At 39.8% G+C, this 17734-nt stretch overlaps 1 protein-coding gene across 2 annotated transcripts in view; it reads left to right on the top strand.

Annotated features, from left to right (window-relative positions):
- LHPP (phospholysine phosphohistidine inorganic pyrophosphate phosphatase) overlaps positions 1 to 17734 on the top strand; it is a 191447-nt gene that overhangs the window by 27174 nt on the left and 146539 nt on the right. The window contains exons 2-5 of one of the 2 annotated variants that reach the window (XM_060241450.1): positions 2570 to 2757; positions 4798 to 4951; positions 11023 to 11086; positions 13300 to 13392. In XM_060241450.1, coding sequence (XP_060097433.1) covers positions 2570 to 2757; positions 4798 to 4951; positions 11023 to 11086; positions 13300 to 13392 — 499 coding nt within the window. The remainder of the gene's footprint in view (positions 1 to 2569; positions 2758 to 4797; positions 4952 to 11022; positions 11087 to 13299; positions 13393 to 17734) is intronic. The other variant, XM_060241451.1, reaches the window with a different exon arrangement.

Here is a 17734-nt window from a genome sequence, read left to right as displayed (position 1 = left end):
AAGTTATTACAATTTAAAAATAAGCATTTAAAGACCTAAAAACCTTAAAATTTCAACATTAAAACTATACTGTATAAATCACAAAAATCTAGTAAAGTTACATTTATCCAGTCAGGCGTAGGCTAACCGGAAGAGGGTTGTCTTACAGGCCCTGCGGAACTGAGTAAGATCCCGCAGGGCCCTCACCTCTTCCGGCAGCTGGTTCCACCAAGTTAGGTTGCATTCTGGCTTGGTATCCTTACTATCTGCTGTTACAAAAAAATTGTCCATGGCTCCTTTCTTATTTCTGAGATGATAGAAGCATTGTGCTGTTGGAATTTTGAAGTAAATGACTGGAAGTAGGTAGATTGTTGCACCGTGGCAACAGTAGTGTTGCATAATGTTTAGAGTGTCAGATTAGGACTAGATTCAAGTCCTCACTCTGCTATGAAGATTGGTATGAAGACTTTACATTAGCTGAGAGATGTAGTAACTTATTTTGAACTTTCTTATTTAGAAGATTAATATCGTGCCCCTCCAAAGGCCTATGTGAGACCATGGTTGTTCCATGAGTTGGTAGATTAACTAGTCCATCTCATAGAGTTGTGAGAATAAGATGTGATGGAGTCAAGCTACCAAGCTACCATGCATGTGTGATGCTGTTCCCCCTTTCCCTTTGGTTATCTGTGCAACTACTGGACTTTGGAAGACACAAGTGACTTTGATATATCAAAACCTCTGTAATGACAGAAAAGTTGGTGATCTTCAACAGTTGTTGCCAACTAACCTACTGCCCCATGTATACAAATGTTTTCTGTACACTCCTTCCTTTTCTTGTTTCTTAGGGCTCAGATAATAGCAAGAACTCTTGAGGTCCTTCCAGCTGGCAATTGCTAGTAACACCCAAACAGGATGTACCTCAGAGAAGCAGTATTCCTAGTAGTGCTGGTTCAGGCCTCCCATTGTTATTCTGCGCTATGATTGCTGTGTCCTCACTGTTTCTGCTTGTTCAAAAGTGATTGATGTAGGGATTGGTAAGGTTCCCAAACAGATTGCATTTGTTAGCCATGTTGACTCCACATGCCTGACATTTCACAAGCCTTCCATCTGGAATTGCCCTTATACTTTTGATGTGAATTAAACACTCCAGTTCAGAATACCTTCATATGTGCTCCAGATTTCGGTGCATTGATCTTTTAGAGTAAAAAGCAGTATCTAAAAGAGGGGCTCGAATACCCATTCTGGTCAGTCATATCCTGTAACTGTCTTATCACATAGGTTGGACCATAATTTGTGCTTCAATAAAATTGTTTGAATCAGATAGTTCTTTTTAAAGCTTTTGCTGAATACAAAATATATTACTGCTTTAGTTTTGTAGCTTAAACCATGTTTGGAATAACAGATGTCAAGTATTGTCATCTGACTGTCACACCTATTGTTCATTGTTCTGAGAAGGTCACATCATAATTCATTAACAATAATTATTCCCTGGATACATGCTGCACTTCTTTACTCAATTGCTTCATTAGCTCATGAGTGATTCTCACATTTGCTGCTCCAATCAATGAAGATATATTTATAATGTACGAGTGGATGCTATTAGTTACAATATATTAACTGCCTAATTTAAAAGAGAAAAGCTATCTTTATGAAGGGCAATTAACCACTAAGTGTAATTGATAATTCGCATACCTATGATTAGGAAAGACAAATAATACAAAAATAACAATTCTCCTGAGTTACAGGTGACAACATCTTTGGACAGTTTAAAAACAGCCATAAGCTGGTTCTTTCCAACAAAATCATGGGCTTCATAGTTGCTTCCCATGGAAATATTTGTCTTGAATCTATTTGATGATATTGTCAAACTGGAGGTTTGTGTCAAACACACAAAACTGGTTTATACTAAATCAGACTATTTCCCATGAACATTGGTGTTGTCTGCTCTCTATGATCTCAGGGTGAAGTCTTTCACAGCCCCTAGTATATTTTAAACAGAGTGCTGAGCTTGAACCTGAGACTTTCTATATGCCAAATGGGAAAAAATTTGGTATGGAGTTGCTGATTGAGACATTTGCAAACTCAGGAATACAGGGGTTGGATCAACACATTCTTGTTGGGACCTCCCTTTGATCAAGGCGCTATTAAAACTGTAAAATACAGTGGTACATCCATTCCTACAAATTTAGCCTGAAAGTTGTGTTTCCTTGATAGTTTGTACTTCTTTATTTGCAATATGTACTTCTTTATTTGCAATATGCCATTATTCTACAAAAAATAAAAAAAATTTCAATGTCCAGAAAACTATTAAGACCACAGAGAAATGTTTCTCTTTCAACTGGAAAAGCTCTCTACAAATCATATCAAATAGTGATGGGCTTTGGAATTGGGATTCTGATTATTTGTCGTAGCTTGATCTATGTTTGTAATGTGCTTGTGGCAGAAACTTTGACTATTTTGCACATGCTGGGTAGGTGCTGAATGCTCTCTTCTTCTTTTACATATTCTTTTCTTTTTTAAAAAAAACATTCATTTAAATCCTGAATTCTGAAGTTGATTGATTTAATGTCTTGCTATTGTGCCTTAACAGGATCAAGGCATCTGGTCTGAAGCTGCAGTTTTGCACCAATGAAACTCAAGCAACACGTGAAAAGTTTGTGAAGAAGCTGCAACGGTTGGGCTTTGACATTGTGGTAAATGAAGTCACTGCTCCAGCACCGGCAGTATGTCACATTCTCAAGGAACGTAACTTGAGGCCATACCTTCTTGTACATGATGGTTAGTTAATCTTTAATACCAAGTACTCATTTGCAGTCAAGCATAGTGTGAGCAGGTAGATCAGATTAGGGTGCCATCTCAGTCTTGCATTCAGCATAAATATTGAGCATGATTCAGAATCAGCTTCAGTTCTTTGAGCTTCATCTGAAGACTTTGTTCCTTGCATGGAAGACATTAGCATTCAAGGGAAAGCTGTTTACAGAGGCAGTCCGATGCCCCATGGCGCCCTAGGCAGACTCGCTGCCTGATGCCCCCCAAGTGCCCCTGGGCCTCCCCCCTCCCCACCGCAGCTCTGCACCCCCCCTGCACCTCTTCGCCACGCCTCCTCCTCCTCCCTCTCTTCGGGCCCTTTCCCACCCACCCTGTGCCAATTTCAATGCCGGAACTGGCTCTAGCGCCACATTCTGGCTCTCTAAAGCTTCCCCCGACCAAACACTCAAATCACGGGTAAAACTGCGCCGTGGGGCCAGGCTGCACTCACCATCTCTCAGGAATAGTGTCCTGAAAGAGCAACCCCTGCTGCCTCCTATACCATCCAGGAAGTGCGGAGGAGAGGAGTCAGTGGCAGTGGCAGTCACCCTTTCAGGACGTTATTTCTGAAAAACGGTGAGCGCAGTCCTGCCCCGTGGCATGGTTTTACCCGCGATTCGAGTGTTTGGCTGGGGGGGGACTTTAGAGAACCGGTTCTGACATTGAAATTGGCATGGGGTGGGTGGGAAAGGGTACAAAGGGAGGGAGGAGGAGAAAGTGTGGCGGGGAGCTGCGGGGGGGAAGCGAAGGGAGGGAAAGGAATGGAGGGGTGGACAGCAGTAGCAGCGGGGGAGAAAAGCAAACTAGGTGCAACAGGAGGGGGGTGGAGAACCCAATTTTGCGCCCCCACCCTCTCGGCACCCTAGGCAGCCGCCTAGTTTGCCTAGCAGGAGAGCCGGCCCTGGCTGTTTAGCATGGCTTTTTTCATAGAAAAAGCCCAGTGGGAACCCGTTTGCATATTAGGCCAGACCCCCTGATGTCACCATTGTTTAACACGGGGATTTTTTGTAGAGAAAGCCCAAAAGTAACTCATTTGCACATTAGGCCACACCCCCTGATGCCAAGTCAGCTGGAACTGCGTTCCTGTGTGTTCCTGCTCAAAAAAAGCCCTGCTGTTTAGTACCTTGTGCTAGAACATTGCACAGGAAGAGTGAACCTAAATTCATAGGTGTTCTTTGTTTGTACATTAGATTTCAAAATCTCTTTCAGAAGCATAAGAACTGTTCTGCAGCCTAGCTATTATACTACAGCATGAATACAAGCTCTTGTTCAAGTGTTTAAGTTAGCTATTTTTATGTTAGATTGCGAGACCACTCATTGTGCAGAATTGATGTGGTATCTGTAATTTTTGAGTGGTGACTAGTAATCTTTGACATGCCACAGAAAATGAATTATTTTAGCCATTTAGACTAATTCACTGGGACATACATGAAGATAGTTTTAGAGGATAGTTTAAAGGGTCATGTTGGTTTGCGGTAGAACTGTGAGATTCATGTCTAGTAGCACCTTTTGACCAACAAAATGTTGTCTATGTTTTCCCCCAACACTAAACATTCCAACTCACCAATTTTACTTCGAACACTTCTAGCATTTGTATACAAACATCTATAATTTCCCAGGCAAGTCATTGAGGTGTGAGATACTGTAATGGTTGCCTGGAACTTGTGGCAGAAAAAAAGTCCTTTCCATGGTAGTCTGGTGTGTTTTTCTGTAAAACTAACAGTGCAATCCTAAATAGAATTACATCTGTCCTCATCCATTGAAGTCAATGGGTCTAGAAAGGTGCAAATTTTTGTAGGACTGGATTGTTACAATACAGCAATGTGGCATTCCCCCCCCCCCCTTTGGTATTTTAGAATTCTCTCACAAAATACAATGGAGTTTGATTGCCATTCAGAATGTACAGCAGTAATTATTATTACATAGCATTTGTATTTGTTCATCAGAGGAAACACATTTGGAACACAGTTCCTTGAAAGGATTGGAATGTGTTCATTTTTTCCTCCTCAGATGTCATCCCTGAATTTGCTGATATTGATAAAACAAACCCCAACTGTGTGGTGGTTGGTGATGCAGCAGACAACTTCTCTTACAAAAATCTTAATGAAGCCTTTCGAGTTCTCATTGGCCTAGAGAATCCAATTCTAGTATCTCTGGGAAAGGGGTAAGTTATTCAATATATAGTTCTGTGACATAGGGACATCACCAGACAAATTCATTCTACTGCAGCATGTATAACTTGCTTCTCTGTGTCCCCCCACTTACTGTACTTTGGCAGTTTTTTCTAGCATTTGTGTGTACTCAAAATCTCCTGGCTGTTTGTCAGAGAAGCAGGGTTCAGTGTTTGGGAGTATACAATAATTAGGCTTTGGGAAGTTGTCATGATCCCAGGCCTAGTGTTGCCTACAAGCTCCAGGGAAGCCTGTATTAGAGTAGCAACCAGGCCTACATTTCCCAGGATCCCTTCTGTCTCTCTGTTTGCATGAGCAGAAATTTTGGAGGAAAAACTTACCCAGTAGAGACCAGAGGGATGGGACCTGGAAGGAAGGGACTAAAAAGCCTTGCTAGAGAAGGGAAAATGTTCTCTCTGAAGAGTCTGAGCTGAAGAGAGGCTGCAGCAGGAAGGTTCCTTCATCCAAAGAGGAGTGAGTTGGTTTGAAAACAGAAGGAGGAAATGTGTAGTAAATTGTGTCAGAGCTTTTATGTTCTTTGTATTACTGTTACTGTTTTTCCTTTTTTCACTGTTGCACTAATAATTAAAGCCCACTTGTTTGTTCTTGAGCATTTACAATAAACTTATTGTTATACTGCCTGGGTCCTTATGCCTCTTCTGTTATAGAGGAAGATATTTGCTGAGAAGGAAGACAGAGGGGTTGGGTGGGTGCTCTGGGTCCTCCCAGACAGACTCATACCAGAGTGGTGGCAGCCTGTAGAGGTTCTCCCTAGTTTCTTGCTTGTGACAGGAGTGGCGCCAGAATACATGTATTATTCCTGTCAATACATTTATCTATCATTGTATCCCTGACACATCTTTCCTATATTTAGGTATGGGAGAAACCATGCAAAAAGCTCTTTTATTTGGAAGCACAAAACCTCTATAGTTGTATTGTGTGAGGAACAACAGAAATACTTTTGTGGTCTGCAGTATGTAGTCAAACTCAGCTATTGAGGATTAGAATAATTTATTCATTTGTCATAGCCTAGGCTTGCCACCTATTGAAAAACAAGAAGAGCAACATTCCCCAATTCCCCTTTTTAAAGCTGTCTGTGCCTATGGCCATCACTACATCCCCTGGCAGCAAATTCCACATTTTAATGACTTGTTAAATAAAGAGGTGATTTTTTGTCTATCCCAAATCGGTTGCCTGTCAACTTCTTTGGATACTCTTGAATTTGAGTATTTTGGAGAAAGGAGGCGAAAGTTTTCTGTGTCCACTTTCTAAACCTGGTGCATAATTTTATAAATCTCTATCATGTTTCCCTTTAGTTGTCTCTTTTATGAACTAATAAGTCCCAGAGACTTCAGCCTTTCCTCATAGGAAAGATGCTCTAACCCCTTAATCATCTTGGTTGGCTCTTCTGCATTTTTTATAGTTCTGCAATGTCTTTTTTTTTATATACAAGAACTGCATTCAGTATTCTGAATGAGGGTGCACCCTAGATCTGTATAAGGGCATTGTAATGTTGGCTATTTTATTTTCAAACCCTTTCCTGAGAATCCCCAACACAGAGTTTGCATTTTTCATTGCTGCAGCACCCTGGGTTGACATTTTCCTTGAGCTCTTCACTTCGACCTCATTGTCTCTTTCCTAGTCAGTCTCAGCACGTTCAGACCCTAATAGCATGTAGTACTTAAAAGTTGAGATTTTGTGTTCCAATTTGCATCGCCTTACACTTCCCTGCACTGAACTTCATTGATCACATTGTTGCTTGCTCACCAGATTTCCTTCCCTGAAATTCTTCTCCCCAGCATCTTTTATTGAAGAAAGCATTTTGTCATATAACTATATAAACATAATCTATTTTTTTTTATCATAAGCATACTTTGACGAAAAGATTTATCTTCATCTCTTCCTCAGCTTCTTTCTTCTTTCTTCTCTCAAAAATATCTTCATATAGAATTATCAAACTTATCCTGGTTTGTTATAATTAATTTACAGTAAATCATAACATTAATCCTTGAACTGATTTAATTCACAATTGATTAGACCCCTGAAATTCTTCATAGTCAGCCCTCGGTTTCATCACCTTGAATAATTTTGTGTCATCTGCAGACTAGGCCACTACACTGCCCACCTGCAGTTCTAGATCCTTTACAAAGTAAATAGCACTGGCCCCAGTACTGATGTGCATTGGGCCCCACTGCTTACCTCCCTCCATTGCTGCAACTGTTTTTTAAATCCTACTCTCTGCTTCATTTAGCCAGATTTTAATCCAGGATCCATCCTCTTGTCCCATGACTACTAGGCTTGCGCATTAAGGTGGAATACTTTAGAAAGTTATCTCCTTTGGACTCAGGAGTGAACATGTTTAGGAATGGGCTATAAGACACATTCAAAGCAGTAGGTTACGACACATTCTTATATGGAGTCCAACCACATTTACTTGGAAGTAGATCCTCCTGGTGAACCTGGGTAGCCCAGGCCAAGTAGGGTCAGCCGTGGCTAGCATTTGACTGGAAGACTTCCAAGGAATACCAGAGTTGTGGCAGAAGCAGGCAATGGTAAACCACCTCTGAACATCTCTTGAAAACCCTACGGGGTTGCCATAAATCAGCTGTGATTTGATGGCACTTTTCTACCACACAAATCCTACTGAGTTCAATAGGTCCACTGACTGTGCTTCTGATTGTAGCTTTAAATGCACTTGCATATTAGATTGCATCCATTTTGTTTTACTCTTGGTACAGCGAGGGACTTTATTTTCTAATAGCTGGAAGCCTCAGTCTGAGTTTTGATTAAATCAGTTCAGTGGAAGTAAATGAGATCTCATTTGAGTTTACATTGCCTATCTTTAATTTTAGATGGGAACAAGCTCCAAGGTAGCTTGAGTGAGACCAGTGGTTGTTTGTTTTTTAACATTAACATATTTATATCCCGCCTTTCCTCATGGCTCAAGGTGGGTTACAAATCAACATCAACATTTGAAACATAGATAATAAAACCCAAGATAACCACCCTAACTCCAGAAGTATGCCTGCTGTCTACATTCTGTTAAAAGTCCTGTAAAACAAGAAGGTCTTGTAATGTCTCCTGAAAAAAGTTCAATCTGGCTCTTCCTTTCCTCCTCAGAGTGCCTATTCTGCAAAGTGGTAGCTGCAGGAGACAAGGGAAGGGGGTCTAGGTGGTGCCAGGTAGACTACCTTGCAAAGATATATCAAGCTTGTAAGATATATACAAGCCTGTACTACTTAAGCTTTTAAGTTCTTAGAATGCTGCCTTACAATGAAATGATATTTTTTTGCTTTGATTAAAATCAATCTTTTGTTAAAACAGTAGCAGTAGCAGTGAGATGCATTTTGTTGTTCCTCGTGTGGGGAACTAGTGTAACTAGTTACATGCATGTGTAACTAGTGTTCACTTCTTCCAGTTCACTTTGAGAGAAGTCACATTAATTTCTGCTAAAAGTTTTAATTGCTCTCTAGAAATCTAGAGCACTAGAGTTATTGGAGCAGAATGCTCTCCTTTTGAAAAAGGAGTGATTTACATTTAGCATCTGTTTTGGGCTGAGAGTGGGAATTGGCTTTGTAATTTCTTCTGTCATGCCACTGTCAGAAAATTAAGCTGTTTACGCTAGACTATAGAAGGTTAATGGCTGTTCTAGCAAAGGTCAAGTGGTCATTTTAAAGAGAGGCTGTGCTGAATAATCGAAAATGGCAGAAGGATAAAGCATAAAATCTTATTTGACTGCTCATCCTACACATCTTTTTTTGTTGCTGTTCTCTAGATTTTTGTCTGGGGACTATAATTCATACTTCAAAGAAAACACTTGGAGTAGATAGCTTTTCTGTTTGTTAAAAAAGAGAGAAATGTATTTCATAATATCCTGAACTTGAAGAAGGCACTGAAAATTCTTAGAACAAAAGGCCTTTATAAGTCTGTATTGCTGAGCATGGTTGTCTGAACATAGGCCCTCCTAAAATTAAAACTTCCAAAGAAACATGATTAGAATTGTGTCAGCTTTGTGGCAAACCTTAAACCACTTAGTAATATTTGGTTGGATTCAGTGGCGTGTTTCATTATCAGAACTGCAACATACGTTATGGGGGAAGAAAACCTCTTTTAAAGATGTATAAAGGTAGTGTGGAATTAAGGCCTAGTGCCTTGTTCTGGTATGCATGCCTGTCTTCTAGTACTGGAGAATAGAAACACATCTATTGCTGCAGAATAAAGTACAATTTTAGGTAAGTTCCAAACTCTAATTGGCTGGTGAGTCACCTAATTGGGGATCACTTTTAATTGGTGGGGTTGAGAGCAGGGGTGGACTGGCCATTCAGACTACTGGCAAAAGTCTTTGTAAGCCAGTGGCCTGGGGGCTGCCCCACACTCCATAAGGGCTATCTCCTCTGTGCCGGCCCCGTGCAGAATGAGCCTCTCCTTGATGAAACTGGCCCTGCAACAGTCCTCAGCGCTGGCCAGCCCTTCTTCCTTTGGGGAAATGGCCAGGGAGAAGTGTGACCACAGAATGGCATGGATCTTTTCTGGGCCTGTTTTGCTTTTCCAGTCCATCTCTGGGTAGTAACACACTTGTTCATTGTTGAGGCTCTTTTTGGTTCTGGTATGTTCTGAAAGGAATGACCATATTAAAGATGGGCCTTTTCTTTTAACAAGAGTCGTGCTTTACCTTTGATAGCTACAGAAGACACTTTTATTGAGCTTTTGGTAATATGAAGAGATGTTTAAATTTAATTGGACAATCAGTTAAAAGGTGACTGATCAGCTAAACGCAGTTGGTAGGTCTATCAGTTAATTGACAGTTCTCACATTATCAACATAGCAGACAGAGAGACATAACCTTTATTGGCATGATAGAAATGAAATACAAGATCCAAAGGAACTTCAAAATGGGACGTACAAACCACAGTAATTTGCAAGCCCAACCAGCATGAGAATACAAGGTTACAAACAAAACTTAACTAAGAAAAGTGGAGCAAGGTATTCCCCTACCTGACTCCATTTTTAATTTCTTTTTCACTCACTGCTAGGGCCAGAAATTCCACAACCTGCTCAGTAATTGAGGGACATTTGTCAGCCAACAAAAACTCTGTCCGTTTGTTTGTTACCAAGTTGGGGGTTAAGAGGAGAGGTTTGATCAGGTGATGGCGGTGATGGGTAAGTAACGGGCAGTCTAATAGAATGTGCCATATAAAGTCAGGTTCTCTACCACATATCAACATAGCAAACAAATTAGGTCAAGTATATGTAACAAAATATTTAGATCCCTCCATATATTTTCAGTTTGTAGCCAAATAGGTTGCCTTCTACAATAAGATCTTATTACTTCTGTGCATAGTTTGAAGACATGAAGTACAGAATTATCTTCAGTCTGTTTTTCTCTATATGTGTGTGAAACTGGATGGACAATATATGAAGCTTTATGGGTAGAGTGTTTTCCAGTGCTATGCAGCCCCTAAACAGTTCAATCAGGGCTGTTCCAAATCTGCTAACATTGGTAATCCTTGTAGTATTAGCCCTTGTGTCTGGTCTGATCATCACCATTTTGGAAGCAAAAAAATTTACTGGTTGACCTTATTTTATGTATTTATTTATTACACTAATATCCCACCCTATCCCATGGTGGGCTCAACATAAATAAAATACAATAAATATATAATTAAAACCAGTTTCTAAAACAAGATGGCAGCAAAACATACATTGCTCAGGGCAGTCCAATATGCCACCTGTTGCATATCAGCAGAATAGCAGCATCTATAAGCTTGTGCATATCCTATTTGTGACATTTTATACCATCTGCTTAGCCATAGTTTGGTTTTGTCTATACATCTTAGTGTCAACTGTATTGCCTTTACATAACAAAATGAGTTGTTCTTATTTAGTGTGTGAATGGAAGCTCATGAGGTAACAAACTACTGTGCTTTCCTAAGCATTAATATCCTGACTATGAAGTGCTTAGGAGAATATAACTGTGTTTATCTTTGAACTGCAAGCTTTGAAAAGAATAAGGAAGAAGAGTTAAGAGAGACATATAATTTTTTTTGAATTTTTTCATTTTCAGACGCTATTATAAAGAAACTGATGGCTTGAAACTTGATGTCGGAGTATATATGAAGGCACTAGAGGTATTTTATCTTTCAAAGATAAATGTTAGTAATTCATGATTACAAATGGAAGACCTATGATTTACCCCCTCACCTTCTTTTAAAAACAATTTACAGATTTTTATGCAAACCTCGTGGTTCTCTCAAGTTTGTAGAAATATCTGTTATCTCTCTAAATGACCCTGATCTGCAGATTACATACCCACACTATTCGAGCAAAAAAATAGCTACAGGCTTTATGAAGGGAGGTGTTTACATGTGTTATTGTTTATGAAGTTTTCTTCTAGTTTTGAGGACTGTTTTTTTCATTTGGAAAGAATATATAGCTAAGTATAGTGAAAAGTAATATCATTTAGTCTGGTTTTGATTATCTTAAGCTAATAGCCTAGACATTTAGAATATTTAAAACCTGAGATTGAGCAAGAAGTTGTGGGGAGGAAAATCTTTTAAATAATAAAAATGGAGAAGGCTTCATGACTTCTTTTGGGTAGATATTATGGTTGTTAGCCCTTTTGTCTACTGCATACCCAGAGATGTAAAATTTCTAGAAGACCATAGTCTGTCTCTATGACAACTAGCCCAGGTAGACTTCTCATTTTGGTTCTTCAGAATGTCAGTACAATTATGCAAGAAAACTTTAGCCACAATAACATTAAAGAATGAATTATTGCTATTCCTTAACCAGATGAGAAGTCGACGCTTCAAACTCACTTGGGACAGAAAAAACTCTTTCATACTTCTCTGCATGGTGTTTGTATTATGTATTGAGAATGATTTGTATCTACCTATTCTCAGTATTATTCCTTGTAATTCTTTAAGATATTTATCTCTATTAATACAGTATACATGTTCATTAACTTAATAGTGTTACTTAACATTCATAGTAAGTTTTCCTCTAGTAGACTGACAGAAAGGGCAGTGTCTGATATTTAAGTGGCAGCCATAGGTCCAAATAAACAAATAGTGTCCTAAAAGAAGTAAATGTGTGAGGCAGTGGGCTTCCTCACAGGCGTTAGGAAATGTGTCACAGTGTTCATGTTTTATGACTTTAAGAAATGTCTGGGGCCTTAATTTAGCAAAACTCTTGTGGTGCAAATTATACCCTCTCATGATAGAATGTAATTATATGAGTCTTCCTGCTTTACCTTCACTGGCAAAAGATGCAGAATTGGGGAAAGGGACCCCAGTGTATTGATGTAATTTTTCAAGGCAAGGTCTTGGGGCAACAGTTTTCGGTGATGTTCCTGTGGCCAGTTTGGTGTAGTGGTTAAGTGTGCGGACTCTTATCTGGGAGAAACGGGTTTGATTTTCCACTCCTCCACTTGCACCTGCTGGAATGGCCTTGGATCAGCCATAGCTCTGGCAGAGGTTGTCCTTGAAAGGGCAGCTGCTGTGAGAGCCCTCTCCAGCCCCATCCACCTCACAGGGTGTCTGTTGTGGGGGAGGAAGGTAAAGGAGATTGTGAGCCACTCTGAGACTCTTCGGAGTGGAGGGCGGGATAAAATCCAATATCTTCTTTTTCACATATTGCATACAACTTTTGCCTGAAAGCATACTTAAAATAATTAGTTTCTCATTTGACAATATTCTAAAAATAGTACCTTCATACAGTCAGGGACCCCATAAGCTTGTGACTTCAAGTGGATTTTTGAGAGCTACTGGACACTTGATGACTGTTTATTTTGTGATATCTTTTAGGTTTTTTTCCAAGTAGCCTATAAAACATTACAGTAACCCCCCCCCCCCCAACTGTTGGTTCCTTTAAAGCAACATATCATAAATTTAGAAAAATCCTGATACCAAAGCACTATAGTACATTAGAAAAATAATTAACTGTATAACCCATAACAATTACATATATCGCATGTATCAAGAGAATTGCATGTAGCATGGTCTCCTCAGAACACATAAAAAGGAATAACATGTTTCCCATTATTCCCTGCATGTTACTGTGCCTTCCCACCCAGATCTAGGGGATCTTACTGGCATGTATTAGGGAACAGGAAGAATATTCCTCTAGTAAATCCCTCTAGAATTCCTTTCCAAGGACTAAGACATGTAATGTCCATTAACAACTGCAGGTGGTTTTTCAGTTTTCTGCAATCAGCGTCCCTACTGTTAGCGTCTTCTTTTTTTTTAACTTGCCAACAATTCCATACTTTTGAATAAGCTTTATAAAACCAGTTGGGCACTTTTTTTCCATACTGTAAAATCAGTTTTGTCCTGTCTCCTAGTATGCCTGTGACATTCAAGCTGAAGTGGTGGGAAAGCCAGCCAAAATGTTTTTCCAGTCAGCATTAAGAGAAATGGGTGTGGAACCACACCAGGTAAGATTTCCTTTTGAACTTTATATGGATTGAGTCCAGCAATATTCCCATCAGCCAGTGTCCGGGGGTGGGGTGGGGTGGGGTGGGGTGGAGTTTTTGCTTTCAATATACTCAGGTGATTGAATAATGAGAGACACAAGCTGATGGTAAGATCACAGCTGATTTGTTTGTGAAAATAAACATTGTGTGAATTCATGTTCTCTCACTGAGCTGCTCATATGATCTGACCACTTGAATGAGCAATTTTTTAGAATGTTGGCTCCAGGGAACCTATATGGCATAGTTAAGAGTGTTGTTCACATCCCCACTCAGTTTTGAAGCTCACTTGATAACTTTGGGCTAGTCACTGTCTCTTAGCATGACCCATGTTGTAGGGATGGTGGAATAAAATGGAAGAGGGAGAACAACTTACATTAGTATAGCTAGATTCCTTAGAGGAGGGGGATGAAAATGTGATAGATTGCTTTTGTTGGAACTCTCATAGGGCAAAAACATGATTAACAAATTTCTGTCATTACTGATGGTTTAGTAGATTTTAATATTAAGAGGTTCAGTTAGACAAGTACTCTTCAATCCATCACTCCATTTCTGGTTTTGGAGAATTTTTTTTGCATGTACATGAATAATCATGCCTTTTACCTTTCTTTCTTTACACACTGAGAAGAGCAGAAAGACTGCAAGGATAGGTCACTTAGCAGTGGAGAAAATTCTTCATTAGCACAGACTCTGTTTCCTGCTCTTCCTGTCACATGACTGTGATGTTATGGGTCTTTTTGTCGTGTGCTTGGAATTCAATGGATACTATAACATAATTATGAGGAGCTCTTTGTCTGAGAAGATGTGATGTTAAGTGGCAAAAACAATTTTACTGTGTTGGGTTAAAAACATGTCCAACATTTTACTTCAGCTGCTATATCTGGGACGTTGGCAAGGCATCATAATGTCTGCTTAGTCTCCTTGTCATGCTATGTAGTCGAGGCGACCCCACTTATATGAGAGTCATGCATGAAGTGCTACATGGATGAGTTCTTATTACTTGACTTGCTTTACATTTAAATCACACCTCAGTCAAGATTGATAGAATAAGAAATGGGAAATAAATTCATAGGATACCATGTATTCCTTTAGCAAAATATTGTTGGTATGATGCTACACCTGTGATAAGGTAAGCATTGATCCAGTAACTTTGACTGCAGTGCAGACTCATAAAGTGAACACTCCATGAGTCTGTTGCACCACAGCATGGATTCTGTGTACAACAAGTTACAGGCTGGTACTGATGCCAGGTATATTAAAATAGAGTTCCATATTCCATGACTCGTGGTTGAAAATGGAATGGAAATTCTAACCCCTACACATTCCTCCATTATTTAATATCCCATCCTGACTTTAAAAGAGCATGCTAAGATGCCCTCTTAGCTTGGTAGTGTTCTCATGACATTGTCCTGGCTAGCAAAATGTAAGAAACAATGGACATGGACAAGGGAAAAGCCTGCCCAGAAGGGGAGCCACTAAGTGAATGGGAGATAGGCTCCAAAAACCTGATGATTTCCAGTTTCATAGATGTCAGTGATGCAAAGATGGAATAAAGAATCCTTTCCTTAGGCTTATTTATATCAGTACTGAGAAGAAATATTGATGAATCTGGATTCAAGATTATAACTGCTGTACTCGACAACAATAACAAGACTACTCCACATAGTACAAACATGTGCCTCTTTGGTTATTTTATTGCCTATGTATGCTATATTTCATTAATCTGAATCACTGTTTAGCTTTAATGCTATTTCAGTTCTAGAAGCCATTGAGTTCTCAATCATGTGTACAAAGACTTAGCCAACTACATAGTCCTTCCTTTTACATTACTACTTAAGTGTAAGGCCTAATTCCTCTGACAGAAATTTTCCCCTGGAAGGTATAAGAGCTATGAATTACAAGATAATAATTCCATCTGATGGTTTTGGAGGTAAAACAGCAGCAGCATGTTGTGTTTTTGAACATAGACATGATGTGATGACCTCAAATTTCATGCTTTATTTGATTTGCCTTGTTATAGAAAACAAGCATTAAGATGATCTAGCCACACATGCTTGTAGTTGATGATCCCTTCAGATAGATTTTAGTATAGGGTTTATCCTCATTTTAATTCTATCAAACTCTGGAATTTGAAATCAGAAGTACCCCCCCCTTTGGTATAAAATCTCAAGAGTTTTGTATCATAACAAGTGAGAACCCAAAAGGACTTGTGGGAGGCATATCATTTCCTCTCCTCCATTCGTTCCCATAGTCTCTCCCCTTTTCCTGCTTCCTTCTTTCCTTCCCACCCAATCGCCAGTCTACCTTTATATGTCCTTCTGTCTTCAGTTTTCCCTTCCCTGCAGAAGCCTCTAACTATGAAAACGATGACCCAGTTATGTGGTGCCAGCTGCTGGGCCAGGCCCACCTGCACGGTAGGGAACTCTCTTGGCAACCCCCATATCCTCTCCTCTTTTCTTGCCTCATTCTCTTCTTCTCAGCCATTCACCAGCCTACCTTATACCAGCTTTTCATCTTCAGCTCTATTTACTATTTATTTACACTTTATATTTTTCCACATTGGGGTCCAAAGCAGCTTACATTAGTCTCTTTTCCTCCTTTTTATCCTCACAGCAACCCTGTGAGGTCGTTTAACCTGACAGTAGGTGACTTGCACAGTATCACCTTGTGAGTTTCCATGGTACGCTGGTGATTTGAACCTGGGTATCCCAGACCTAAGAGTCCCATGGCGCAGAGTGGTAAAGCTGCAGTACTGCAGTTGGAGCCCTCTGTTCATGACCTGAGCTCGATCCCAGCGGAAGCTGGTTCAGGTAGCTGGCTCCAGGTTGACTCAGCCTTCCATCCTTCCGAGGTCAGTAAAATGAGTACCCAGCTTGCTGGGGGGAAAGTATAGATGACTGGGGAAGGCAATGGCAAACCACCCCATAAAAAGTCTGCCGTGAAAACATTGTGAAAGCAATGTCACCCCAGAGTCAAAAACGACTGGTGCTTGCACAGGAAGGATTATCTTTACTTTTTTATCCCAGACCTTACTCTGAAGCTCTAACCCTTACACCACATTGGTTTTAATAGGATGACTGCTATTGGACAGTTCTACATCAGACCAGCACTCAGATAGTGCTTCCTGCTTTCTTTTCTGTCACAGCCTTTCCCATCAACCACACACAACTCCATCTGTCTCTAGACCAAAAGAGTTGGCATGTTCTTCAACTCTGAGCGGATGGAATGGTCATAAACTTTGCATAACACCTCAGCAAGTGTGGTAGGAGCTCCTCTCAATATATTGGAGCCAAAATTCTACTAATTATCTATGGAGGTTTTGGAGATTGCAGCCTGTTTTTACTTCACGTTTTTCTGATTTGTTGAGTTTATCTGGGTGTGTGGTGGGGGGAGTGGAAAACTGGGAAAGCCACTCTTTTTTAAAAGCAACTTTACCCCAGTTGTGTCTCTGTGACCATAATGTGTGCCATAATATTGTCTTTTCAAGTAGAGATAGAGGCAATAAGAGACAAAAAGCAACAAAGCAGGTTATTTGCCATAGTGTAAAAAATTTCCTGTAGGATTTTAGTGGTGCCAAAAAAAAGGGAGTTTCAGTTTAACTTTCTCTTAATTTTCATCTCATTATTTCTTATTTTGCTGAAAATAATACTCACTCTGTTGTATGGTCCCCCACATCAGTTATTTACAGACAGTTATTCTAATCTTTTATCACAGTTATCTCACGGCTAAACTGTATGTTTCACTATTTGTAATCTTCCTTCTCAAGGCAATCCCTCAGCATTTCTTAACTATTTTTGCCACTCTTCTTCAATTTCCTTCCAATTTGTTGCAATCTTTCTGGTAATGAGATGGCCAGAACTGAACACTGTATTCCACTTGTACTAATCCACTAATCCCAATTTGAAGGGCTAATCCATTTGACAAAAAAAGTGAGCAGGTTTTTGAGCAAACAGCTCAGTGAGTTTGGAGCTTGATTGCTCCAAAACAATAAGAAACTACATAGAAAGGCAACTATTTGAACACAGTAAGAGATTAAAAGGTAAAGTAAAATAGGAGAAATCATTGTTGCTGCTGAATTGGTGTTGTGCCTCTTCTTTGCTTTGCTTGAATTGGAGACCCTGGCCATTTCATAATGTCACGGTGTTAGGTAATGTATGTTTCCGTGTCTGCAATTGTTGGTTGCTTGGATGAATAGCAGCTCTGCCAAATAAATCTTGTGTCCTTGGTCTTACTGGATCGTGTGCATCTTTGTGTGTGTAAAGTGCCATCAAGTTCCAGCCAATTTATGGTGACTCCACCAAGGGAC

This window comes from Heteronotia binoei, chromosome 6 (assembly GCF_032191835.1).
Source record: "Heteronotia binoei isolate CCM8104 ecotype False Entrance Well chromosome 6, APGP_CSIRO_Hbin_v1, whole genome shotgun sequence".
Lineage (NCBI taxonomy): Eukaryota > Metazoa > Chordata > Lepidosauria > Squamata > Gekkonidae > Heteronotia > Heteronotia binoei.
The sequence above is the reverse complement of the archived record's forward strand: the minus strand, read 5'-3'. Positions and strand labels throughout refer to the sequence as shown.